The 26,929-nt window shown below is 50.0% G+C and overlaps 1 protein-coding gene across 1 annotated transcript; it reads right to left on the bottom strand.

Moving 5' to 3' along the window:
* On the bottom strand, nucleotides 1–24,765 carry LOC309589259 (sodium- and chloride-dependent GABA transporter 1-like; the record flags this gene model as incomplete). The annotated part of the gene is made up of 14 exons (XM_082309225.1): nucleotides 1–105; nucleotides 2,766–2,933; nucleotides 3,722–3,822; nucleotides 4,243–4,345; nucleotides 5,087–5,218; nucleotides 10,707–10,819; nucleotides 11,651–11,775; nucleotides 12,086–12,189; nucleotides 14,376–14,510; nucleotides 15,718–15,850; nucleotides 16,238–16,347; nucleotides 18,915–19,015; nucleotides 19,704–19,835; nucleotides 24,528–24,765. 14 exons carry the CDS (start codon nucleotides 24,763–24,765, stop codon nucleotides 1–3), a joined length of 1,800 nt encoding a protein of 599 aa, XP_082165351.1.
* Nucleotides 24,766–26,929: the final 2,164 nt, after the last annotated feature.

The following is a 26,929-nucleotide window of genomic DNA, read 5'->3' as shown; positions in this document are numbered from 1 at the left end:
CTAGACAGCAGCATCCGAGACCCTCCCATTCAAGGACGTCTTCGGCTGGAGGCCGTTCTTCTGAGCGTGCGCCTCTGGCTTGGGCTGTGTCATCTGCTGCAAGCGCTGCCCGGGAATGAAGGGAGAGAGCGTGTCAGCCAGGGGGCCGGGGGCGGCAGCGGTGGGGCAGCCGGGGCATGGCAGCAGCTGAGGACTGGAACCCCTCGCCCCAGGCCTCAGAGCTGGCCCTAGTTACAGGGCGAGGGGATGGTGCGTGCGGCAGGAGTTATTCCTCCAGCACCATTCAGCAATCCGCTGAGAGCCTCTGCAAGTCACCTTTGCTTTGGTGCTGCAGACAGCACAGCAGCTCCTCCTCTTATCTTGAATACAGCGATCACACTTATAACACAGGCAAACTGTTACCAGGCAATACCAGCTGCAAGTAGGACCGAGAGCTGCAATGTCACAGGCTTCAATGCAGATCTGTTTTCCCAGTTTCCATAATTTTTCAGCTAGGGTTGCTTATAAAGCATTACTAACTAGCTACAGCAGGCTGACAAGGTTACGGTCTGTGCCGCTGATGCAGATCAGACCAGTCCACCTGCACAAACCTTTGCACCAGCAGCAATTCTTGTCACCCTGAGCTGATCAAATAAAAACTGCAGAGCCAAGTAAAGTGAAGCAAGAATCCAGGAAAAGATGGAGGGGCAAGTCATTACTGGAGGCGTGTGGACTGAGCATCAGGAGTGATGAAGTGAGTGATGAATCACTTTTGCCTGTCAAGGAGGGACTAATGCTGTAAGCTGCAGAAGAGAAGGCAGGGGAGGATTGAACCTGAGCTGAACAGGCATCACTAAGTCAGGAAGAAGCTCTTTCCAGCAAAGGGAAACAAGCTCCTACTCTCCAGTATCGCTGAAGTGGCTGTTGCTGGGTGAAGTCCCTGAAATGTTCACTGAGCTGCTTCTGCCATTCGTGGTCTTTTTTTTTTCCCCTCACATTCATGCTCAGTAGGATCAAAATGACTTGTAATCTTTCCTGTCTGTCAAAACCACTTTATTCAGCATTGGCATCTAATTTCCCTCCAGCTCCAGCTCTATTACAAACTAATCCAGGATCTCTGCATATAAGAGGCCAAAAATTCTCTCTGTCTCTCTGATACCGACACACACACACACACACACAGAAGCCTACTTTCTTCCTGCTGCCATCTGCTGCTCACTCCTGGGTCTATGAACAGTGGGGAGGAGGTCTGGGTCTCCTGATGTGTGGGGAGCTGTTAGAGGGGGAGCGGGACAGAGAGGGTGCACACCAGCCACGCACGCTGATGACCAGCACTGCTGGTTTGCACGAGGTGCTGAGGGGATGGGTGGAAACATGCTCATGAGCTGCCTCGGGTGCCAGGACATGCTTTCACCATCCCTAGTGGAAACAGGATTGAGCCTAAGCAAAGGGTTGAACCCATAGCTGTAGTTGGAGTCTTCCCTTTTCCCTCTTTTCCAGCTCATATTATGAGGGGATAAGGAGCCCTCGGAACACCTGAGAAAGGACCTGCTATTGGAATTGCCACTAGCCTTCAACACAAAATGGCAAGAACCTAAACTCAACCTCAGATGAGAGACCAGAAACTGAAAGCAGGTCTTAGCCTCCAAACCCACCCAGTTCCCCTGCCAGAGCCCATCCAAATGGAGAGCTGGGAGAAAGGAAAGTCAAATTCACCTGCAACTTGGCCTCAGAGGAAGAGAGCCTGAAGCTGACCTCAGTCCCGCAATTCCAGCCAAAACATTTCTGAATTAAAAATTATTCAAAATACAGTATCCATGAAGTAAAGTCATGGGATTTAGATGGCATCTGGTGGCCGTTGCATCTGGGCTGGGAAAGCCATACATCAGCCCCGCTGCAGTGACTTCTTACACCTGTAGCTTGCAGCAGACACCATCGAGCCAGGGACTGTGTGCACAGTGCACTCAAGACTGAATGTCAACACTGTAAATAAAATCTTAACAGCAATTACTAGGTATGACATACAGAGACTCATGATTCACTGCTACATAAAGCCCTGCTCAAATTATTTAAAAAAACATTCTAAACAAGATCAGAGTTGTGGGTATTGTGAGTCCTGCATAAAAGTTTGCATTGCTTCTTAACCCCTCATTTACTGAATGTCCTTTTCAAAGCACATGACAAACCACTGCTGTGCATGTTTGTCACTAGCAGGTCCTAGCCCTGAGATATTCAGGCTTTGTGCTTGAAGGATGCTGATCTCTTTGCTGAGACATGCCAGGTAACCATGCTCATAGCCAGGGACTGCTGGGACCTGGGGTTTCTCTGGGTTAAGAAATCTCAAAGATTTCTTCCCAATCTCTTCCAGGGCTCCAGTCCCCTGCAGCAAGGAGATATCCAGGGAAAGAGAGCTCCCTTTTTGTGATGGTGACAACACAAAGCTCAGTGAGGGACAACGGACTGACCTAAGGAGATACTACCTGAAGGTCTACCCGCTTGGCCAGACGCAGCCAGCCACGTGCTGCCCAGCTGTACTCCCAGCCATTTAGACATATGAGTGCTCAGTTGTGCTAGTAAGTCCTCTCCAGCGAGCCTGTGTCACCGGAGGCTGTTCTGTGCACTGGGGTTGATTTGAGCCCTCCTGGAGGAGAGGGTGCGCAGAGCTCCTGCAGCACCAACCTGAGGCACTCTGACAACAGAGTCTGCTTGGTTCTTCTTAGGCTTAATTCAGTGGCGGGGCTTACTCTAAGCAGAAAGCAGAAGAGGAGTGGTGAAGCTGTTCATACCTGCCGGAGAGTCCCTGTTGAGGTGAAGAAACAGTACAGCATGTATCCTGGAATCAGTACCATGGAGGACAGAGCCATAAGCCAACCGATGCCTTGTCCCCATGCAGGATAGATGTATTTTCCCAGTGTCAGAGGGGTCATTTCCACTACGCTGAAGAAGAACACACCCTGGGAAAAGAGCACCAGCCATCACAGGTGAAGACATGCAAAATCAGGGTCCATCCATCCATTCTTTCCTTCACTATTCTCTTTGCTCCCAACAGTCTTACAGCAACCCAACAGCTCCTTGAACTAGTCCAGTTGCTCTCAGCCCATCAAGTGGATATTTTCCTATTATTTCTTATTATCCTATGTAAAAAGCTGGAACTGGAATATCTCTGATTTCTTTCTTCACTAGACTACTCAGGCAAGCAGTGCCACCACATCAGCTCCTAAGCAAGTTAACAGCATCCTCACAGCTGGCCTCAGGAGCCTTCATCTTCGTATCATTGGCCTTCTCACACCATTCCCTGCACTACTCCTACTGGAAGTGCAGGAATCAGCAAAGGCAAAATTGCTCCACAGTCAGTTATACTGCATTTGCTGATGGCTTTTGCTCTGGGAAGCCTATCATGGTCTGAGGCTGGAGCTGGAGTAGCTGAGAGCCTTCCCCAGAACCAGTAATAGCTTTTTAAAACAGTCAATTATTTTCTTATTTTTTGGTATCTCAGAAAGAAGAGTGAAGAACTGATGGCCTCACTTAGATTAAAACAATCATCTAGAGCTTTTCTTACAGGTGATTTCCAGCAGGCAGAGTGAAGGATGCTCTTGTGTTACTTTACCCATCTCAAGTCTGCCTAGGACCACCTTACACTAGACCTATACTGGCTCGAGAACGTAGTGGTTTCCCTGCAGCCCATCCAAACAAAGAGGCCCTTCTGGATCCCCTCCTGCAGATAGGATGCCCCAGGTCTTACCAGGCAGACAAGAGGAGTGAAGAAGGCCCAGCAGATCTTCCACCAGATGCAAGGTTTGTAGCCAATCATTTCTTCAATGTTCCTGTAAAACCTGTTCACACCTACAAGAAGAAACAAGCATTGAAAAATCATCCCATCTCAGCACCATGGTCATCACCTCTTCTCATGACACAGCACAGGCCAGCCACAGCAAGAGGGTGACAATGCTGTGACATGAGAAGCATTATCTGGAGGGGATGGGGTATGGGGACACAAAAGCAAATTCGTGCTAGCAGCTTCCATGTTCCTGGTGTCCTCTTGAAGGACCAGAGGGCAGGACCCTAGGCATCTGCCAGTTTGTGCAGAGGTCTTTGTGGTGGCCTGGAGAAGTGAGATGACAGCCTTCTGCTCCTGATCTTCTGGAGTTATCAGCCTAAGCTATTTTCAGTTGCAAAGATTTCATTGGCTTCACTGTGGGAGACTTCTGAAATAACTCACCATGCCCATGGAGAAAACAAAGGAACAAGGTCTTTTGTGCTTACCATAACACCAAGAAATTGAGATGGTCTCAAAGAAGACAAGAAAGAGAAGACACATGCCACTGGCTGAGTAGTAATCAAACAGCTTGAAGACATAAATGCCACCCTGAGGAGACAAAACCAGGGTCAAGGAGTTGAGTTATAGATTATGGTCAACAATATTAGCTGGCTGCTTTGATTGCTACTATCTGTGTCTGCTGGCTTTAATGTTAATTTCCTTGGACAGTAGGGCCAGCGTTGCAACGTTTCCTCTGCAGTCTGGTTCCCATCAGCAAAACTGATGTGCTCTTGCAGACAATTAGCCAGCCTCTTCGGGCATGGCCAAGGGTGAGGAGAAAAGCAGAGATTCACTAGGATTCTTACTCTTCTCTGTTTTAGATGGAGTCACTTAATTTAGTATGCTCTGCCCCTCCCAGGAGTTTTGCTGCCTTGCCTCCTCATGAACCTACAGCACTCCACAAATGGTCTCCAGACCACTCAGCCCTAACCGCCACACACGTGAACCTTGGCTTCAGCCCCAGAGGTTCTGGGCCGCAACAGACTGGTCTTCTTTATATTATCGTAACCCTTTGCACCAAGTGTTCCCTCAGCTTGGGCTCTGTTGGTTTGAGCCCTTGTTGCAAATAGCAAAAAAAACCAAGCCAGACTGACAATAGGATGGTGGTAAAAATTATGGAGGCATCTTATGTCATTCGAGATGTAGCAGTGATAAGCAAACCCATTTATCCAGCATTGGGATGGCTCCTAGGGATGCTGACACTTCTCCCAAAGCTTTCAGTGCTGCTGTGCTATGCCAAAGGGACTAGAAAGGTGCCATGAATGGAGGTACAAGCACAGCTGTCTGTACCTGGGTGATGTTGGAGAATCCAATGAGATAAGAGATGAAACAGACTATTGCGATGAAGACCTTCTTCCTGGCTCTCAGGAGATGAGGATACTCATCCATCAGGGCTGTAATGAACCCTTCCACGGTGCAGAACTACAGGAAAAGGTATACACCAAAGACATATATATATATAAGTATCTTAGCCTGACATCATCACCTCCTATATTTAACTCCCATGTTGAGAGCCTCATTGCTTTAAATGCTCTCTGCAGACACTAGAAAAGGAGGCACCTCTGCACAAAGTTGGTCCAAACCATCTTCTGAAAATGCCTCTCTCCCTCCACTGAATATAGAGGGAGCTAAAAGCATCAGGGTTAAATACCTAAAATTAGCCAAGATAAATCTCTGCTTTCTGCCTCCCATGGAAAGCATCCTCTTTCTTCCCCTGCACTCTCTAGGGCCTCCCCGCCACCGCCCTGCTCTCCTACACTGCCAGGCTCTCTGTCACAGCAATGCGTCTGCCTGCTGCTGGGACACGTGCGAGACCTTGCTTGCTCTTCCTTTCCCATGTGTGCTCTTCTCAGCCTATTGCAACAGTGCTTCTGCTGTTCAACGATCTAAAACACTCATTAAGGAGCTGCATTACCCACTGCCCAGTCTCACACGCATGTGCATAATAACAACATCTCTGACTACCTAGTCCTTGACTTTATTTCACGTTTTCAAGCACACTACATTAAGTGCATGTACCACATTAAAAGCCCATCCTCACAGCACATGGACTTTCCAGAGCTGAAAACACCTGGATGGCTTGTGCAGTGCTATAACAGGCACAGTATATTAATGCTGTCTGCACCATAACACATAAAGAAGTCCCCATGAGTGTTACCTTCAAATCAGTTTTTCTACTAGTTCTGCCCTATGGCATGAGGACAGTTTGACTATATATATGTGAAGTGCACCCTTCCCTCCTATTTCTTGATAAATTGGGAGGTTCACGTTTATATCTCACTTCCAGAAACCACTGGTAACACAGAGCTCTCAGAGAGCACGTCATGCCTCTAGCAAAAATCCTGGGAAGTTTATGAGGGCAGCAAACTCCTAGCTTCCCTGGTCACCCTCAGTAAATGTACGAGCCAGCCCAATGAAAATGAAAGAGATTTCATTGCTCTTGGATGTCAGGGACCTCCCTGTCCCTGGGATAATGCTCTAGAAAGTGCTGGCATTTTTAGATTCAGCTTTGAATAGGGAGACAAGAAGGAAAAAAACCTTGTGTGGAGGTGGAGGTAGAGGTACACAGACTAAAAAGAGCAGCAGAGGGCTGGAAAGATATATGGAAGAAAAGCAGAGAGTCTGAGCCATGCCTATAGCTGGGCAGGGACGGTGGAAGGGCTTGCACACCGCTGGCTGCTGGGGCTGGCTTCCACGTGGGACAGAGCGAGGCAAAGGGTGATGTTTCTGCCCAGGGTTTTATATCCACAGGAAAGCTGGTATTCCCAGAGCATCAAAGCTCAACTGCTTCAACTCTAATTTTTAATGAACTAAGCCTTTTACGTTGGACACAAGTACTATTAAAGCATCTTTTGTCATTCAGGCATGGGTTAAGCTGCCTTTATACTCATTGACAACGAGCTCTTCACCCCGTTCCACCCGGCTCAATGTCTGGAAGAGTCAGGACTGAGCTGGCACCACAGTGTGAAGAGCCGGTGTGACAAAAAAAACCCGCTGTCGAAAGCTATTCCTTCCATGTGGATGCATGGCCAGGCACTGCCGGAGCCATGGGCAGGGCCAGGCGGTCTGGCACCAGGCAAGGCAGAGAGGGAAAAGGGTTTGGAGGGGGGCTAGGGGTGGTCGAGGGCAGAGGGTGGATGTGAAGGGTGTCCAGTGGAGAAGAAGCGACGAAAAAGATGCCTCAGATCACAGGAGAGAGTAAAACCGACAGCCCTTTGGTGCATGAAGAGGGATCAAAGTCAGGGAAAGCACAGAGAGAAAGAAAGGGAGAGGGGTGATGGGGAAGAGGGCTACAAAGTGAGTTGAAATCTCTTTGCCTCCTATTAAAATTAAGCTAGTGTGTAATGGATGAGGTGAGGAACCAAATGGTGATATGCTGCTTTTTCCAGCCATAAAACAGGCAATGGCCTTCATACCATTTACTGAAAATTGCCTCATGCCAGCCTCAGGCTTCAGAGGTGATGCAGCCTGGAGGAGGCTCACCTCTCCAGCCCTGGGGACTGTGGCTCCCTGGCTGGCCTGGGACCCGCATTTGCTAGCCTGCATACCCAGCCTTAGATGCTCACACGAGATAAGTAGGCACCTGAGTGAAAGCATGCTGCTTTCAGGAGTGATGAGGATCTGGTCACCGTCGTGCCTCCTGGTCTCACCCTTGCCCTGTGTGTGCACTTGTGTGTGCGGGTGGGGACACACACACGTGCGCACACACACACACGCATCCCCCCACACTTCGATGTGCATTCCAAAAAGTTTCATTTTTCTCACCAGCTGTCTCCAGACACAATTTTTAGCACATATTCTCCTCGTCCCTCACCCCATGGTATTGTTTCTCTCCTAAAGGTTTTATTTCCATTCACTTTTCTCTTTTGCTCTTTTTTCCCTTCAGGGTCTTAATCATTACACAAGCTGCAGGGTCTGACAATCTGGGCTTGGGAGTCCATAGAGGTGGCACCTCGGTCTGAATGAAAGCCTGTGTCCTGTCCTCTCCCAGTGTCAGGGGCTTGCTGTCCCCTCCTCGGCCATGCAGAGCACCCTGATGGGGACCCACGGGCCTGTGGGGGGGTTCGACCACAGCTGCCAGATGTGCAGCAGAGAGCCACGAGAGGGGGGCTCATTTCTCGCCACTGGAATTCCTCATGAATAACCTGTGAGAGGCGGCCTCACATGGGACAGACGCAGGCTTGCAGTCACAAGGCTTGCTAGCTCCCCTGGGAAGAAAACGCCTGACCTGGAAACTGGTAGGTTAAAAGAAAGCATTAGCATATTATGCAAGAGGGTCCAGACGCAAGAGAGATAAAGCCTGGATGGATCAGAGGCAGAGTGAACATTAAGGCATGCAAGCGGCAAGTGGGGGCACAGGAGGGAAGCGTGTGTCTATCCATATAGGTCTTTCATCCCCTTCAAGTAACGGCAGACGAGATGAGCACCCTGGCAGAAAGAGGCAGATGTAGCCCTGCTGCTCCTGCAGAAGAGTCACCATCGAAGATAATGGACACGGGTGGACCCACTCCTACCATCGTTAAGGGGTTGGGGCTTGTTGCTGCATCGCAAGCACAGATCTCAGCCCTACCTTCCTTTGCTAGCTGGGCTCCCGAGCATCTCTGCTGTGCCTACGGCCCTGTGCCCAGCCGGTGACAAGGGGCAGCCCCAGCCCAGCAGCCCACGGGGTGCAGGGTGCAAGAAATGCCCTATGGCCCTGCCGTGCCTCGTGGACTGGGCTGCTGACCCAAATGAAAAATGGCTGCTCCCCATCTGCAAATACCACAAATGGTATTGAATCAGCATATAGCAAACCCATCTCTTCTTTTTTTTTTTTTTTTTTTTTTAACTGGACACTTCAAAATGCATATGCAATTGCAGCTGTTGCTGCAGCCTGTGTTATTTGTTTTATATGCATAAGCTGCCATGTTGTTAATGGTGTGTTTGACTGAATCAGAGCTCCAGCATGCAGACAGAAATCTTCTTCACATGTATTTATCTGTGCTTTTTTAAAAGCTTGTTTTCCTTTTGATGTTTTGTTCCCCTCTCCTTCCTCCTCCTCCTCCAGGCAATGATAGCCCCCCACAGACTGCCTGCCCTCCGAGACTAGCTGTCAGAAGGGACTTGGAGAATTTCAAGCGGTATTTCAGAAGCAAGTGCAGCAAATAAATTCCACACAGTGCTTAGAGGGCTTATTGTCATGTCTCAAACTATTTACCAGCACTGGGTGAATAATCCATGGAGAGTAATTTTTTTTTCCTGTAAATGTAGCTTCTTTTGGAACATTTAGTCACTATTTGAAATTATTTGCCAAATAATGTCTGTGGTAATGCAGACGTGAGCTTTATGATGTGTTTATGGGAGTGTGCCAGAATTGAAAACCAGATTTGATTGATTAGATTTTCCTGGAAACCAGGTGTGACATTTCAGGAATAGGTCTGAGCCTGATTATGAACTAGACTTGGGTTTATGAACGCTACCTGTAATCCAGGGGAGCATCCATTTTGTACTGGTGGTTTGCACTGCAAGGAAAGAGCACGCGGGCGCAGGGGAAGATGTGACAGACCAAGCACAGGCTTTTGAAAGAGCCTTTGATTTTGATGCACTCAAAAGGGAGGCACGCTGCAACTCACTGCTTCACTGGGTAGCTACTTTTATGCTGAATTATCACCAAAAAAGTATCACCGCTTGTAAAAACATAGAGACCATGATTTTTTTTTTTGTTTTGTGAGGGCTCTGAGGGGGGCAGGGTAGAGACCTTTTGCTACATCCAGCTGCTTCCCCATCAAATATCTTTTAAGACTTATCTGATGGCAAAGCAGTCAGGGTACCCAGGCACCAGCCTTTCCCACGCTCCTTCCTTCTGCCAGGATCTACCCCTGCTTGCCTATGAACCAGGCCAGGGTGCTTCAGCTCTGCCCAGGGCCGCTTTTGTTAGCATCACCAGTGCTGAAATGCTGCATCAAACCATCATTCTTACACCACAGCAGAGCCCTAATTCAAATGCCGCATCACTGCTTTTCTCAGCGCAACCTGTCGATACCCCACCAGAGCACTGGGTCTGGCTGGAGACTGGTACCTTGTGCAGAGATGCTCCTCCCAGCTCCTGGGAGCAGAGCAGATGGAGACTTTCTACCCTAACCTACGAAAGTAAGCCAAAGTAATGACATTTTCTTGCCTCACAGGAAATGCATTTTGGTCAAGGTGACACGGTAAGAAAATCCAAAGTATCCAAACTGAGCTTCTCAGAGAATACCAAGACAGCTGCGATGACCACAAACTGTTATCACGCAGACACGAGATGAAGCAGTTAATACTGATTTCCCTTATTTCACATACCTATTTTGGGGGTGGGGGGGAATCATATCTTACAAGAACAAAGCAGTTATTACTTGAAAGAAATCTTTTTCCTTTTTCCCTTGCCCTGAAGTGTTGTGGCAGGCATAGTTTCCTCCTAGCTCTACTTAGAGCCTGTGCGCTCAGCTGCCAGGCTCACCCAGCAAGACGGGGACACGCCGTGCCCACACAGCAGCACCAGCACTTCACTAGGGCCAAAAATTGATCTGAACAGAGAAAAGCTTTCTGAAGATCCTCTCCTCCTACAGGGAAGTGGCGCTTGTCTTATAAGGCTGACTGGTTCTGCTGGGCTGCTGGAAGCTGGTCATTACTCCTATTTTAAATTGGCAGCTGGACAAGGACTGGTACATTGGGTAGTGGTCAGATGCCACCACACCGCTGGTATATGCCTATGTTAGGGAAGAGCGCAGAGGCAATGACCATACGGGAGGTTTTGTTTCATGCAGCTGCATCTCACTACAAAGAGTAAGAAAAGACCCTGCTCAGCACTGTCCCAAGGTGCAGAAGAGGACACTACCATCATATCTGAAGATATCTTCGTCTCTTACCCCATTTTGTCCCTGGATCAGCTCACCTGACTATCCAGACCCAACATCATCAGCATGGAGAAGAAGAGGATCGACCAGAGCGGGGACAGGGGCAGCTGTGTGACAACCTGCGGGTAGGCGAGGAAAGCCAGTCCAGGGCCTGTAGTAATGAAAAGAGGGATGAGCCCATGTTTATAAATCATTTGATGGGAAGTCTGGGCTAAGGGCCACAGCTGAACAGAAAGACAATGATCACAGTCAAGAATTGCAGGTATTTAATACAGGAGCTAGAAACGCCTGGGCCTTTGCCCATGACACACCAATGTGGTGGGGTGCACAGGGGTAGGATGGGGAGGCAGGAATGACTGGAGAAACACTTTGCCTTTTCTCTTCCTGCAAGCAAGAAAGTCATCAAATTACAGCTACCAAATGGAGTTGGAGCACTTTGCTAGAAAAATAAACTGATATTCAGAGCTGGTTATAACTTTTCTGATGTCTTTTTTTTTTTCCATCACAAAATGCTGTTTCTTGAGATAAAAGCTTTCTCCAGAAAGACAGCAATTTCAAAATATGTCTTTGTGCAAAAAGACCAGTCCCATCTTGGTTAAGAATTATTCTGAGACTACAATTTCAAAATTTTGCATGGAAAAGGGACTCCAGATTTTGATCATGTGTACTGAAAATATAGGCAGTATCTGTTCTCCATAGGAAGGTTTCAGAAAGCAAATGGCCTAAATATTTCACTGCAGCAAAAGCACATAAAACTTCAGCACTAAAAGAAGGTGAACATTAAAAGCAGCCGGAGATGCCCCTTGCAGCCAGAGTGTGATGAACATCAGCCACAGGTGCCTGAGACCCATCTTGGTGGGAGGGCGTGCAAAAAGGGTTGCACAGTTGGGTCCCTGTCAGGAAAGGCCTGGGAGCATCCCATGATCACTGACAAATTGCTCTCAAAGGTTGCTGTTGCATTTGAACCTGGGTTTCTGCTTACCAGAGGAGGCCAGCTCTGAGATTGACTTCTTCGTGATGTGTGACATGAAGCCAACAATAGAGAAAATAACAAATCCGGCAAATATGCTTGTGGTGGAGTTTATACAGCAAACAATAATGGAGTCTCTGGAAGAGAGAAAGAAAGAAAAGAAACCACCTGCAGGTCCCTACCAAGAGTCCAGGAGCAAAGGGTGGGATAAACAAAAGCCCAAGCCCTGACGAGAGCAGTTCCTGTGCCTTGGAGAGGTAGCGCCGGTGACTGGGTAAGTGTGCTGCAGGTGGGGGAGCCCCACTACGGCAATGGCAGCGTGCCCCCTAGGCTGCATCTTGCCTGTGAGGGGACATCGGAGATCAGGCACCCCAGGCTCACCGTGACTCCCTCCCACACCCATGAGCACTCCCTGCTATGCAGGAGGCTGGAAAAAAAACAACAGACCTGTAGACATTGTTGTGGAAAGTGTTGTAGCTCCCCAGTGCAATCAGGGACCCCAGCCCCAGGCCATAAGAGAAGAAGATCTGCGTGGCTGCGTCCATCCAGACCTGCGGAGGAGAAGAAGCCGGTTTTGAGTCTGTCTTCATCTGCGCTGCCAGCTCGGCGTATCCAGCCCTCCAAGCATGGCCACCCTCCCTCCTTTGAGCAATAGCTCAGCTACCCATTGGATGGATGAGACACCCGGACACTTCAGTGTTTATCCTGTCTATCAGAGAGGGTGTGGGAGCTGCTGGGGCTAAAAGCTCGGTGTCTTTGCTTTGCCCGGTAAGGCTGTCGCACCCTGCAGACAAACACCAACCTTTGGACAATGCTGCCCATCGCTCCCTCCAGCTTTTGCAAACCTGCTGCTGAGAAAGGAGTGCAGCAGGAGGGACTCCATCCTGCTTAGCTGCTGCAGATGTGTCTGCAGCAGGAGGGATTCCATGCCGCAGGCACATCTCCTGCAGCAGCTCAGTGCAGGGCTTGCAAGGGGGCTGGATGCAGACCGTGGGGCTGTGGGCTTCACCACCCAGCCCACTGGGGTGGTCAGGACCTGCAGGCACCCTGTCACCAGGGCCACAGGTGCCTGCAATGCCGGCTGCTGACCCAAGCTCCAGGTAAAGGTTTGGGCCAGTGGCTGGAAATTTCACAGGAGCCTTGAAACCTATAGCTGTGTTACTGCCAACCGGGCTGAACACGTCTGAAGAACAGAGCTTTCCATGCCTTTCTGAACACATATCTCCAGGGTGAGGTGGGGTTCAGAGATGGTGGTGCAGGCAGAGAGAAGAGTAATGGGGACAGCCAGCGAAGCCCCATTTCGCCTGCAGCGTGGTGATGCTGTGCATTTGTGTCGCACAGACATGGCCGGAGCACGCTGCCTCCTGGAGCCACCGCGTGTCCCACAGCTCTGCGGGGTCAGCAGAGCCCCTGCATCTCGCCCCATGGGAATGGGGCTGACAGGAGACTTTAACACAGGGCACTGAGTTCAGGACGTGACATTTGCCCCTCTTGCTTGCAGTGTCAGGAGGGAGCCTGCTAGAGAGCAATGCCTCCCCGAGGAGGAGGACAAGGAGCAGGGGGTCTGTGTCCCCCTCACAGGGCAAGTGCATCAAGAGCGCAGCCTGGCCCAGCACCAGACGTACATCTCTAGCCCTCCGAAACCCATGGCTCGAGGCTGCTTCCAGGGATGGATGGGGATGGAGGAAGCATCGTGCATCCCGTTTTCTGAATCATGTCCCTCAGGCCTTGGTACAGGTTGGAAAGGACTTGCGCATCATCTGAATTTTTGTGTGTGTCCACTCATTTTCTTACAGCTGCCCCTCGAGGGGTGCTCCTCCCCTCAGAGACCCACCTCCCGCACTCACCCCTTCCATTCCTCTTCCACTAGCCTGTCTTTGATTTTCCAACATTGAGTTTCTTGTGCAAACAACTGCAGAGGACAGCTTGCAAAGCTGGTCTTGGTGCCTTAAAGGTTTAAATCCTGAAGGCACATGAAAAGGGAGCAGACTATTCATTTCTTACTTGCATAGTATTTAAACAGCTCTTCTGGTCTTGAGAGCCCTGTTTCCAAGCATTAGACCCAATGCAGCTGGCAGGGCAGTACAGTACAGTTACAGTGAGTTTCCTGCGCGAGGGATCATTGGGACCCCTCGGGAAATGATGGGTGTCCAGTTGTCCCCACTCACACATGACTGGTGACCTCTGGACCCACAGGAGCATTGCTGCTGCAAAAGGCAGAGTCTGTGTCACCTGAAAAACTTTGCCTTTGCAAGTGCTTCTCCTGGGTCCCCCCTGTGCTTGCCCTGACCAAAGCAGTGTTCCTGGCTACCAGTCGTCATTTAAGCACTTCCAAAAATTGCTGCCGTGTGTACTGTTGCGCTTCTGAGGCTCCCGTGCCAGCACCACCACATCCTCCTTTCTCTGGGACCACTGAATGAAGGCCAAATTGCCAGCCCTGGGATAGTTAGTGAAATGAGGCATTCCCAGCCCGGAGGGGAGGTTCCTTCATCGGGGTAATTTCTCAGACCCCTGCCCCATGGATAACGCTGCTTGAGTACAGCAGAGCTGCTGCATGGATTTCCACCCACAAAGGGCCTGATCTTCAGCTTTGTCTCAGCCTGTGAGGGTCGTGACTGCTTGAATGGGAAACTACTCCATTTTATTTTTAATACTTAAAATATTCAAGGGAAGTTCCCAAGGAAGACTAATGCGGAGACAACCAGGAGGTAAGAGCTTTCCTCACTAGGCTACAAACCTCAGAGTCGGAGAGCCTTCTGAAGTCGGGCGTGAGGTAGAAGAGGATCCCCTCCTTGGCTCCCGGCAGCGTGACTCCCCGGAAGAAGAGGATGAAGAGCATGAAGTAGGGGTAGGTGGCTGAGAAATACACCACCTGCGAAAGACAGCATGGGAGAGGAGCCCTCAGCCTGCCAGTGCCCAGGAGCTTTCCTGCCCGCGGTGGCATTGGGTCCAGTGTCTGTCCCCGTGAGGGGGGACCCCACGCACCGCCGCTTTTGGCAGCATTTCCTTGCGTTTTCTGTCTCCCATTCCCATGCTAGTAATGTTTCTGGCTGTTTGAGGTTTCTCTCTGCCAATGACACACAAGGACGCACTAATCGCAAAAATAGCATGCTAAAGTCTGGATGAATTGCCCAAAGACAAGGGAATTGCACAGGGATAAATTTAGCCCACAGAAGTAATCCCTTTACGTCATCACATCCTTATTTTGCAGAGCTAAAGCTGGTGTTTCTCCAAGGCATCAAGCAATGATGTGAGTCGTCTTCACTCCACCACTTGCTTTTCAGCACTGTTTCAAGGCCTAGCAGATGATACATGCCATCCCTCACCACAGGGCCTGTACCAGCAATCACCGGGGTTTTGCTGTGGCTACGTAGCTAAAACCTGTTTGAGAGCCACCGGGGAAGTTAACAGCTTAGGTGACCTATGCCTGAAGTGCTTCTTTCTGATCTCTCCTCTAGATTATTCTTTTCATAATATTGTCCCGCTACACCACGCTGTGCTCTAAATAACACATCTCAGTATCTCAGCATCGCTGTTTCACTAAACTAAGCAATTACCTTTCCGCTGTGCTAGCCTGAAATGCTACACAGTGAATAACAACGTGCTTCTGATCTGAAGGTCTCCCACGAATCCCTAAAGGGCAGCAAGAAAATTTTCAAAGGAGGTGGTGAGGTTTTTTTCCACCAGCAGCATTTTAAGACACCGTGATTTTTAAAAGGGGGAGCCCAGAAGAAGCCTCGCTCTCTCAAAGGGCTGTCCCGAGGTGGGAAATGTAAGTAATCTCCAAAAATCTCTTCCCAAGTCCTTCAGAGAGACTGAGCGCTCAGACCCATGACTTTACAGGGAAGAGTTATTCTCAACGCTTAGAATGAAAATTACCATAAACATGGTAGCAACTTTTACAACCACGAAAAGTAAATGTCAAAAATTTAATAGCATCTACCACAATTCTGCCTTGAAACATCATAACCATAGTTATAGGCACTTAAACAAAATTGAGTCCAGAGGACATTTCAACAGCCGAGACCCAAGCGTGGCAATGAGAGGCAGCACCGAAACACCTGGTCCTTGTGCCGTACCTTGCCCGTCCACTCCACGCCCTTCCAGATGGAGAAGTAGACCAGCAGCCAGGCCAGGGCCAGCGTGCCAGCCAGGGGCCAGCGGACGGTGCCGGGCTCCCCCAGGCCCCCGGACATCTGGTGCATGTTCCTCCTAGGGGTGGGAGAGTTTGCGTTAAGAGGAAATCGGACCCTTGGGGGCAGAGGGACCGGAGATCTCAGAGGTGGCTGGAGGGCGAAGGGCCAGGTGCAAACAAGCATGAGAGCCTGCAAAGCCCTAAAGAGAGCTGAGGCTCGTTGTGATGGGATAAAGGAAGGAGAAGAGAGGCAGAGAGGCTGTTTTCCCCTCTATCCATCTGACCTGCGGCTGCACAGTGCACCCCACGCCCATGCCCACCCTGGCCGACAGCCGGCTCTGACCCCCGCTCCTGCCAAGGCTGTCCAAGGAAAGGTGCCGGCAGGCACGGCCACAGCCCCGGCGAGCAGGCACGACGACTGCGGTGACAGGGAGAAACCTGGTGTAGGCAGGCTGTGGACGTACTCCCAGAACTCGGTGACGGCGCTGGTGAGGTTGGTGGTGTCGCCCAGGGAGTAGTTGGAGAAGCAGCGGTCGGTGTTCCAGGCGTTCCCACAGCTCTGCCATGGCAGGTCCTGCATCGGCACAAGGACAGCAGCGTTATCATTAACATGCCCTCTCTGAAGGGCAGTGGCAAGAAGCAAAATTTGTCTTCTTTTAAACTGAATCCCCTTTTTTTTTTTTTTGCAAAGAGGATGGGTGGCTCCTCTGGATGGGCAGGAACCTTGCAGCCAAAAGCATGAAATGATTTTCCAAAATAATGATAAATTGGGACACGGATTTTCCAGGAAACAATATCACAACGTGACTAGGGTTATGCTGTAGCTCTAATAAAATGTTAGCAATTCCCCAGATAGAAAGTAATTTCCAATTAACTGTTGGTAATTAATAGCTACTAATTAAAATAGCTACTGGGGGATACTGTGTTTATAATCATTACAGCTTTTGGCTAGCTTCACTCAACAAGTGGTTGGAATTTACTGCATAAAGAATAAACACTGATTTATTTCTTATCTCTCACTAACACCAAGCTTCGATGCTTAAAAAGCAACGTGGCATTGAGAATGGGGGCTAACGGTTTGTCTACATGAATAAACTACTGTAACATAAGCCCAGGAGTAAATTTAAAGCATAGTAGCTATTTCATGCTGTCCCCTGCCCTGTTTATAACCAGCACAAAGAGATTCCCGGGAGATGTTCACACCACAGGTAGCAGTGTGACGGCAGCACACCGCTACGGATTTAATACAATCAGCTCTGGTGCTGCAAGTGATGAAAGCGCAGCATCAGGGGCTGTGTGAGCACGCAGGGCAACTCGCCCGTGCCGTGTAGCGCCATGGCCGAGGCAGCCCAACACGAGCAGCTCAGATACGTCTCCATGTGCAGCGATCGCATTTCCCGAGTGCAGTGCATGCAGATAAATGCAGAACTGCTATTCTGTATGATTTCCCGCTGCAGATAAGACCTCAGGCTCCCGCTCAACAAAGCTTTAAGAAGATGTTTATATCCGTTCCTATTCATCCTCAAACACAGACCCCTTTAGAAATATTATCTGTGTTTTAAGTGCTTTGTGGCATCAGTGCCTTTAAGTGCTGCCTTCACCCCCCTGTCTAAATCGGTTCACTCCAGCAGGTGATATCTCCTACCGTGCACACTGGCTTGGCAGAGGAAGGGCTGTGGAGGGTCAGGCAGGGACACCCCGGTGGCCACCCAGGCTGTTCGCACCCACCCAGTGACTTCACTGGGGACTTGCTAATTGCACTGAAGCAAATGCAATGGCTCAAGCAGCACCGCACAGCAGCCCTTCAGCCAAGCAGTTTGCACATCAGAGATGCTGTGCGGCTTTTGTAAGGAGGGGCAGGCAGGGGGATGGCTTGTTGCTGCTCCATTTCCTCTGAATTTCAGAGGACAGAAACTGCAGAAGGCAAGCTGGGTTCCTGTTCAGGTTCAAAATACTCCTAGCCAAATTCAGGAGGAACAGGGGACAGGCATCAGCCTAGCTTTTTTATTTGTACCTTGGCTTCTTTGAAGAATTTGGAATTATCTCTGGTAAAAGAAAAGGCCTTGAGCCGAAGGCCTGGAGCCGCCTGTGTGGATACGAGCACTGTCACCAGTCGGGTCTGTGACACCTGACTGTACCAAAGCCTCATCCTAAGATGCATCCTGCCCAGGGCGGAACAGGGATGGGTTCCTTTGGGGTGGACTTTTGTTCATTTGGGAATCCCCCAAGAGTGCACCTAATCATCCACAACTGACAATTTTGTTCTAGACCCAGGAACCTACAGTGGGTATTGGTGGTAGAAGCACAGCTGGGAATGCCAAACAGAATATTGTAGCAAGAGTCTTGATAGATACTTGAAATTTTTGATCAAACAAAAAGTGAAACTGGATGTACAATGTTCATAACAGCATTTCAGGGTTATACCTAAATGAAAAAAGATCCCATTTGAACCACAATGGTGATGTCTTTAAGGCTGCAGGTTGCGCAGAGAGTTAAGGGAGCCCTTCCCAGCTGCTGGGCTGAAATAAATCATTCAGCTATCAGGAAGTTAATGTGGGGCATGATTCTGTCCTTGTACAGTAGAAGACCCTGCTATGGAAGAGGAACCCACTATAAATCACAACACCAACGTACATGCTAAGGGACAGTCACAAGCAGATGTCTAAATGCTTTCTGAATCATTTCCCCAGCAGAAAAAATCCCTGGGATTTCATTTAACAAGGGAAGCGTAAATGAGGACTAATTAAGGTCAGGACTAAGTCCTGGGTAAATAAGAACATGTGACAAAACCAGTTGTGGAAATGTGCAGCTCTCAGATTCACACAGCTCTAGAAATATGACGGAGACACAGGGTGGGTTTTAAAGAATGATGTAATTGGCAACAGTTCCCAGAGAGGGGACCCCTCCAGAGCACCACCTTCTCCAGAGGACAAGCATCAGTACCCATCAGCACGATACGACTGCCTCCAGGGCTGATGAACCTCCTGGGGAAGGGTCCAGCAGGGTGCTGATGAAGGCTCTTTGCACAAACTACAAGTAGTTAGTGCACGTTTTGGGGCATAAGAAACTCCTCCCCATAAAGCAGGGAGTAAGGACCCATAGTGCAGACAATGCCATGCTGTAGACATGTCTGTGACTCACCGCAGTGAAAGAGTTGAAGAGATAGTAGAGAGCCCAGGCGATGATGACAATGTAGTAGATGTTCAGCCAGAAGGAGAGAACCACAGCTGCCAGCCCCACTCCTGCAAATGAAGGCAGAAAGCAGCATCAATCCAGGTCTCCAGTGCTCAACTGCGCTCACGGACACCACAACAAGTTTTGTGGCAGAGCCAGAAAAAGTGAACCAGCTCATTGGCGCAGCACCTAATACAGCTACACTGAACTGGTCAGCGAGGGAGGCTTGCTCCCTCACATCCCTCACCCACCCGTTCCCACTGGGTGAACAGTGCTACCTTTCAGTATGCTACAGATACCTCAGGGACAGAGTTCCCTGAAAACAGGATCTGGTCACTTCCCCGGCAGAATCACTCTTTCCCACATCCAAGGTATTTCCAAATCACCACTGGTTTCCAGAATGCTGCTGCTCCAGGCACAGCAACAGGTTGACGTCCCCTGTCTACAGGTTTCCCATGCAATTAAAGTGAGCCCACATGGGGAGGCTTGGGGCAGGTCTTCTGCAACCAGAGCCCCTCCATTGCAGTCCTTGCTGCTCATAAAGTGCCTCGCCACCATGCAAGACTGCTTGAACAGAGCACAGTGCTGTGAGTGACTGTGGACATCAGTGTCAAGGGCAGCTTGATAGAGACAGAGGGAAAAAACTCCCCTCACCTCCCACCCTATCACAGTCTCCAGGGATTTGCTTCCCAAACCATTAAAGGGTTTTTGTCTGTAGTTACGTCCCATCACCTTCACAAACTTACAGTACACTACCTTTAAACATGGGTGCTAATTTCCAGACTCCCAGTCCGCCGACGGAGGTATACTGGCCCAGAGCAGTTTCCAGCAGGAAGAGAGGAATTCCAGCAAACACCAGTGTCAAGAAATAGGGAATAAGGAAGGCCCCTGAAAGAAGAAGCAAAGTTATCAGACGGCTCCCCTTTTACCAAGAAGTAAATGCCTCCAGCTGCGGTTTCTTGCTCCACAGCACCCACACGATGAGGAGCAGGCTTGCTCGGAGGCGACAGTTTGCAACTGGAGTTGGTGTGTTTAGTAGGCCTCCCACTGAGATCACCACTGCCTTCCCCTTATCTTGTTCCTATTACTATGGATGTATAAGTATCTATATGTATATACTGGCGTCACCAGCTATGTGATGCCAGTCTCACTTAGTTGTTAGATATTTAGGCAATGTTAAGCTCAAACTGAGAGTGAACCCAAAAGCCGGGACACTGACACTGGTAGCTCGTTCTTGTTGGTATTTCCTGTCTTACCTGCAGCAGCTCCCCGTTCTTCACCTTGAGGGAAAAGAGCACAGGAATTTCTGGCATTGGCCACTACTTCTTTGTTTATAGCTATTTCAGTCTTTTAAGGAAACTGTGACTAAGACTGTATTTGCTCTTGTAACTTCTCCCCACCCTTTCTCTAGGTTTTACCCTTAAAATTCCTGGTGAAAACATTATTGCTCTCTATGGACCCTGTGGAAATTATCTCATCACTGGAAATGAGGTAGTGGGTCCATTCAGCAGAGATATTACTTGCACCCCGTTATAAGAAGACCAAATACAATAGGAGAGCCTTGCCATGTGATTTGAAGGCTGTGCAAGTTCAGGTCATCCTGACTTCTAGGATTTGGGACAAAGCTCATTTTCCAGCTTCCTCGTGCATGTGCTGGAGCATGCTATCGTCCCTGAGGAGGACAAACTCCTGCAGAAGATGATGGCTGGGGAGAGAGAGGGGAGAGCTTCAGTTTGCTCAGAAGCAGCTGGCCGTGTCCGGGATGGCACTGGTGTCTGCACTAGCTGGAGGGCTGAGCTGTCAGTCTGAGTCATCTCCAGATATTAGTGGGAAAGCAACACAGAGCCAGAGAGCAAAGCCACTCTGGAGAGCTGCAGCCCAGCCTGCACCTGGCAAAGCCAGGCTCTAGCAGCTGCTCTCTGAGGGCAGGGAAGCAGCGAAGCACAGCCAGGGATGCTGGCTCAGGGGACACCCAGCTGGGGACGCCTGCCTGCCAAGCGGGGAGCTGAGCCCAGCTGGGAGAGGCAGGCGCCAGCACCCAGCATGGGAGTCCGTGGGAGGCAGCATGCAAGAGGAGCTGGCAGCGGGTGGTGGGGAGAAAACATGCTCCGGGCCAGCAGCTCAATGACCGTCAGCCTGAATCGCAAGCTGGCATGGAAGCGCAGGCTCTCAGCTTCACCAGCAGCCTGGCATGGAGGAGCGAACAGCTTTGAGCATCGCTGCGGGAGGAGCACTGCCCGCTCGGCATCCTCCCCTGCACTCTCGCTAGCTGCCGCAGCCTGCAAGGCTGGGACAGGTCCAGTCCCCCAGGAGCCCTGCGGGAAGCCAGGGCCCACTCCGAGGACATGGATGCTGCCTCGCTGCCATTGTGCCTCACTGTAGAGTTTGGAGACTGAGCTTATCAGCAGTCACAGTGCCTGGCTTACTTCTGTGCAAGCAGCTGATAAAATTTGGCCACAACCCTGACGATCCTGCATTTTTCATCTACAGCAGGCCAGGAAGGTTCGTAGGTGAAAGATTTTACTAGACTATTGAGAAAAAAAACAGACAAACATTTGGACACAGGTCATTTATCCTGGCTTGATATTCTAGAGCTTCTCCCTCTAGAATAGGGGAAAAGCTACAAACCAGACCGCAGCCTTGAAGTGAGGGCTGTTGGCAACGACACAGCCACTCTGGAGGGTCAGGTCCCCGAGCAGGCACAGATAACATCCCCGGGTGCTGTGCAGCCAGAGGTGAAATCAGTTTGGAAATTTGTACCTAAAATTTGCATGCCTGTGCCTAAATCCTTGGCACAGAGACAAAGGGGTAGTCTTTAATCTCTGGTCCTGGATGGGCTGCTGAAAGGTCTGGCTTAGTTCCTGAGCCTGCTACAAATGATTGTGTATGACCTTGGGAGAGTCCAAACTCATCTTCAAAGTCCATGGGTCAAAGGGGCGATGGCGCTGGTCCCGCCCTGCCTGCTCAGGGCACCGACCCTTGGAGGCAGGGAAGGATCACACAGCGCCTGGCACTCGCTGTGCAGCCCCAAATCTGCCTGCAGTCTCCAGCTCCTATGCAAGGAATAATAATTAATCCTTAAAATGGCGAACACTGCCCACGAATCAAAAGTTGAGCATTACAAGCTGTTACATGCTGTTGCTTGGAGTCTCAACGTGTAAATGAGAAATGCACGATGCTTATTTAAAGAAATGCTCTTCTCTCAAGTTGTTCAAGCTCAGGATCTCGCAGACAATTTTTAGCACCTACTGAGCCACGTTTAGAGTCAATTTAGAGTCCGGTAAAATCCTGTTGACATCAGAAGGACTGCATGAGGCTAGAAATGAGTGTAGAGGCTGGAGCGTTAGTCATAGCTGGGCACATTCAGCTGCGTGCAGAGCCAGCAGGGAGCCCAGGCATCACTTTGGGTAAAGCCTGCTCCCCGCAGCGGATGGGCCTTCCGCCGGGCTGCCGTACCCTGGGTGACTATCCCCTAATTATGTGCCCGATTACAATGCCGAGCAAATCAGCCGTGAGCTGATACAATGTGACAGCAGTAAGTGAGACGACAATATTTCCATTCAGTTCAATTTGCCTGTGCGTAATGGAAGCAGCCCACACGACCGTGCTCTGAGCAGCGCACATGCAGGACGCTAAAATTAGAGTCCCACCCACAGTCTGCTCTGCTCCGGCGGCGCCTCTGTCAGGGCAGAGCCAAGACGGTGCCCACCCGATTGCGAATCAGATGCCGTGCGACCCTTCCTCGCGGCTCCGCATCGGCTCCCAGTGACGCTTTCGTGCGTCAGCTCTCCCGCCTGTCCCCGGCATCGGCAGCCTCCACTTGCTGCTCGTTATTGCCGGCTGCAGGAACAGTCGTGCCTGTGAACAGCCAGACCGGGTAGGGGCGAGAGGAACGAGTGATACAGGCTGCCACGAACGGCACGAACCGGCAGGTGAGGCAGGGCCTTTGAGAGGAGGCAGGCACCAATTCCCATGTTTCATATGTCCGGTGGTTTTGCTCCCAGCAGGTTGATCCCTCTGCGTGCCTGCAGCTGCCAGGGCAGAGATCACCCTGTGTGCCATTGCTAATGCTAATAATAGCGCTCCGCACCTCCACAGCACCCTCTGTCCTAGGATCTCAGCTGACTTTATAAATAGGATTGATTTTAGCTTCAAAACACCCCTCATCTAACTATAGATATCGTCATCCCCACCTTTAATGTGTGAGGAGACAGAGTCACAGGCAGCGCAGATCTGGTGTGTTTGAGATGGCGCAGCAGTCACAGGGCAGAGACTGGGCTAAAAACCAGTGCTGGGACTTAGCCACCAGGCTAATGTTGTATGAGGAGGGCTAGAGATGGTGCCAGAGAGTGGCTAGATAAAAATGGCAGATCCGCACCGTGGCTCTGGCGATGGTGGCACGGGCTCCCCTAGGTAGACCTGACTGATTCCTATAAACCTCACCTGGCTCAGCCACACACCCACACCATTGCACAAAATGACACACTGAATTAGAAATCATCTCATCAAAATGGATAACTGTCCAGTCTCCCTCTGGGACTTGCCCCATGTGCTTCAGAGAAGGGGCCAAGATCCCCCTAAGTGCCGTGGAGCTACACAGACAGACTGCTGCAGGGACCCAGATCCCTCTCCTCCTTCCCAGGGCGCGAGGAGAAGAGCATCATACACCATCTATGGCATGGACAGCAGAAGTGGGCTGGGAGCTGATATCCCAGATCTCTTGATTTCTAGCCCGGCACTGTTTCCCCATCTGCCTGCCTTTCTCTAGCCTTGCGATGGTTTGGCAAAGTCTCAGCTGAGGACTGGTATGGAAAGGATGTAGTGGGGCAATAATAAAAAGAATAAAAAAAGCTGGTGTTAGCTGTCCACAGAGGAGAGCACGGCTACCAGCTGCATTACAGTTACTGTAAGTCCATCGCTGGCTGCCGCCTTCTCTCGTGGCCTCTGTCTGCCAAATATTAGGGTGGAGACGATAACTGTGACCCTTCTCACAGCACTGTAGTAAGTCAAAGCTCATTTCCTTCCATAGATGATGATACCCAAGCATGCCTGTGTACATGTACATACGTATGCATGCTTCTGTATATGTCTACGTGGTCCTGCCATGGTCTGTGCAAAGTTTCTAATCAAAACTCCTCAGACATGTGACCCAAACTCAGATGCAATACTGTTACCCCTTGAGAATACACTAGACTGAGGAGAAACCCACCATAGCAGATATAAACTGATTTCCCTGAGAAAGTCCCAGCATCCAGCTGGATGCCTATGTGCATAGCCCTCCTTGTAAATAAATGAGGTCCCAGACACTCTTTGCTGTAGCCCTGCAAATTTGGACTGCAGAAGTTTGACAAAACTCAAACTTCTCGTTATATTTCTTTGGACTGCTTCTTCCCAACCTGCACTTGCTAGTAAAGCCCACAGACCATGGGGACTAGTCTCCTGACAGCTTAATAACTCATACCATGAGGAAGAGCTCTCAGCCAGGGGAACAGCCGCTTGCCCAGACCCACACCAAACCACAGCCCGTTCAAGGGACAAGGCTGCTCATGGATGAGCGCAGGCCCTAAGGGTTTCTCTCACCTCCTCCGTTCTTGCCACAGAGATACGGGAAGCGCCAGACGTTGCCCAGCCCGATAGCATAGCCTACGCAGGACAGCAAGAAGTCAAATCTCCCCTTCCAGGAGCCTCTGTCTGGGATCTCCTTCTTCTTCTTGGTGCTCATGGCCTCAGGGGTGATTGGTTCTGACTCCTCCAGGGCTGCCTGCTTCACCTCAGAGGGAGAGCTCAGCTCCACAGAGGTGTTGTCCATCTTGCCCATCGTGACTCAGACGTATAGCCGCTCTTGGTCAGGGGCTGGAGGAGCAGGAAGGGCAGCCTCCACTCTGGCTGAGCACGGATGAAATGGGAAGCGCTGGGCAAAGCTCCTGACAAGAAAGTAGAGAAAGAAGGTATCCTTTATCAGTGTAGCTGGCTTAGGGGAGGGCCTTGCTGGGTCTGAGGTGGACTTGCTGGATAGACTGGTGCACATCAGGGCAGTCTATCCATGCCTCCCCTGCTTTCCCCAGAGAGAAAAAGGAGGATAGTTTTGCCACACTTCTGAGAAGCCATGGTCATGGAGACTGCTAACAACAGGCTCAGACCTGGTTGTTACCAACACATAGCAAACCCCTCAGCTCTCATCTTATCTCCTCTTCATCCCAACACCTGCTCTGCAAGAAAAGCTCCAGGACCAGTATGCACGCAGGGAAGTCACAGCCTGTGGGTGACCCATCACAGAGCAGTCCAGGCAGAGAAATATATCTAGCAAGTCTGAGCAACAGTGCAGAAGGGCATGATGTAGATGCCACATCCCCCAGGTCTGGGGCCCAAAACTGAGTGCATCAGCCACGGAGCTATCTGAGAGATCGTGTGACCCAGTCAGCCATGCATGGCTGCGACAGCAGAGCTTTGCAACAGCACCTCCGCTACGGACATGCCCCACATTGCAATCCCGTGCCCTAATCCCCTGTCATGGCAGCTGTGATCACAGCTGTGCACCTACAATGCCTGGCAAGGAGATCGCTGATCTGCTCAGCACCTCCTTGTACACCATGACGCATGTGATATTGTAATCACCAGGTGTATTCAGATGATGCTCGCTAGTGACTATAACCAGCCTGTGAACCACTGAAATCCTACTAAGTCAGGACTCCAACGTCCTGAGGATTAATTGGACTAGTCTGACTAAAAATTCAATGAATATTTCCATTGATTTCAGGCCCTAAGAAGTATATAACCAGCACACCAAAACAATTCAGAAAGAAAGCAAGAACAGGCCACGATATTACACTGGTGTCTAAAACAATATTGCACTCATGTCTTGAAAACTAAGTGCAGTTGTCCCCTCCCCTTACAGAATCTATTGCAAAGTCAGAAAAAGGCATGGAGGAGAGCCAAAAGGATGCTCAAAAGTGTGGAACATCTTCCATGTGAGGAAAGGCTAAATGAACTACAATCTATCGTCCTGTGGAAGAGGTGACTGACAGGGGCCTATAAACATATCAGAGTCATAGAATATGAGTATTCACCATTTCTGACACAAGAACTACAAGGGATTAAATAAGACAGCAGGTGGTAGGTTCAAAAAGAGCAAAAGGTGATACTCCACAAAATGTACAGCTATAGAGCAAGATTCCCCACCCCAGAATATGCTGGATGCTAAGAGTTTACACGACTTCAAAAAGGAAATTAAGAGGAAAAATAGTGGAAGGAAAATCTACCAGGAGCTACCACTGTGGTTCAGGAAATCCCTGAGCTGCAAGTTGTTGGAAGCTGAGGGACACTTCCAAGGAAGTACAACTCCCTACTTTTCCTGGTTTTATCCTCTCCCCTCAGCCTCTGCCCTCAGCCAGTGCAGAAGACGTGTCTGGGACTGGCATGGTGTTGGCTCTCACCCAGTTCTCAGCCCATTTTACGCAGAACCGAATTTAAGCTTCCACAAGGGGCTGTAAGGGTGACCAGTGCTACAATCTCCCAGAGAAGTCTGTTGACAAAAATATTCCCAGATGCACACATAAAAAAAGAAAAAAAAAGAAAAACTGAGTGGCTATGTCAGCAAACAAAGCAACGCTATGAAGAGGTGGCATGCTCTAGCAGTTAAAGCTGGCCTTGCTTGAGCTGCTTACTCTTGGCAGTCTTGCCTCCTAAGCAGACAGTACCCACTTGCCCCATGGGATGCCTGGGAGACTCATTAACTAGTGTTTCTAAAGCGTCCTGGACAGAGATGGTCTACCAAGCCCAGGCTCAACAGCAGTATCAGCTCCTGCTTACTACAATTGACAGCCCGTGATTACAGCAGATGGATTTCCTTCCCCCACAGAATTTTCTGCTGAGGTTAGAAAAACTGTGTGAATTGTGAAGGGAATGGCTGAACCAGAAAAACAACTGTAATTCATCCTGGTATGTCAGTGGAGAAGCCAGAAAATTCCTTGCTGCGGGATGAA

This window comes from Platalea leucorodia, assembly GCF_965183815.1.
Source record: "Platalea leucorodia genome assembly, chromosome: 4".
NCBI classification, from domain to species: domain Eukaryota; kingdom Metazoa; phylum Chordata; class Aves; order Pelecaniformes; family Threskiornithidae; genus Platalea; species Platalea leucorodia.
The sequence above is the reverse complement of the archived record's forward strand: the minus strand, read 5'-3'. Positions and strand labels throughout refer to the sequence as shown.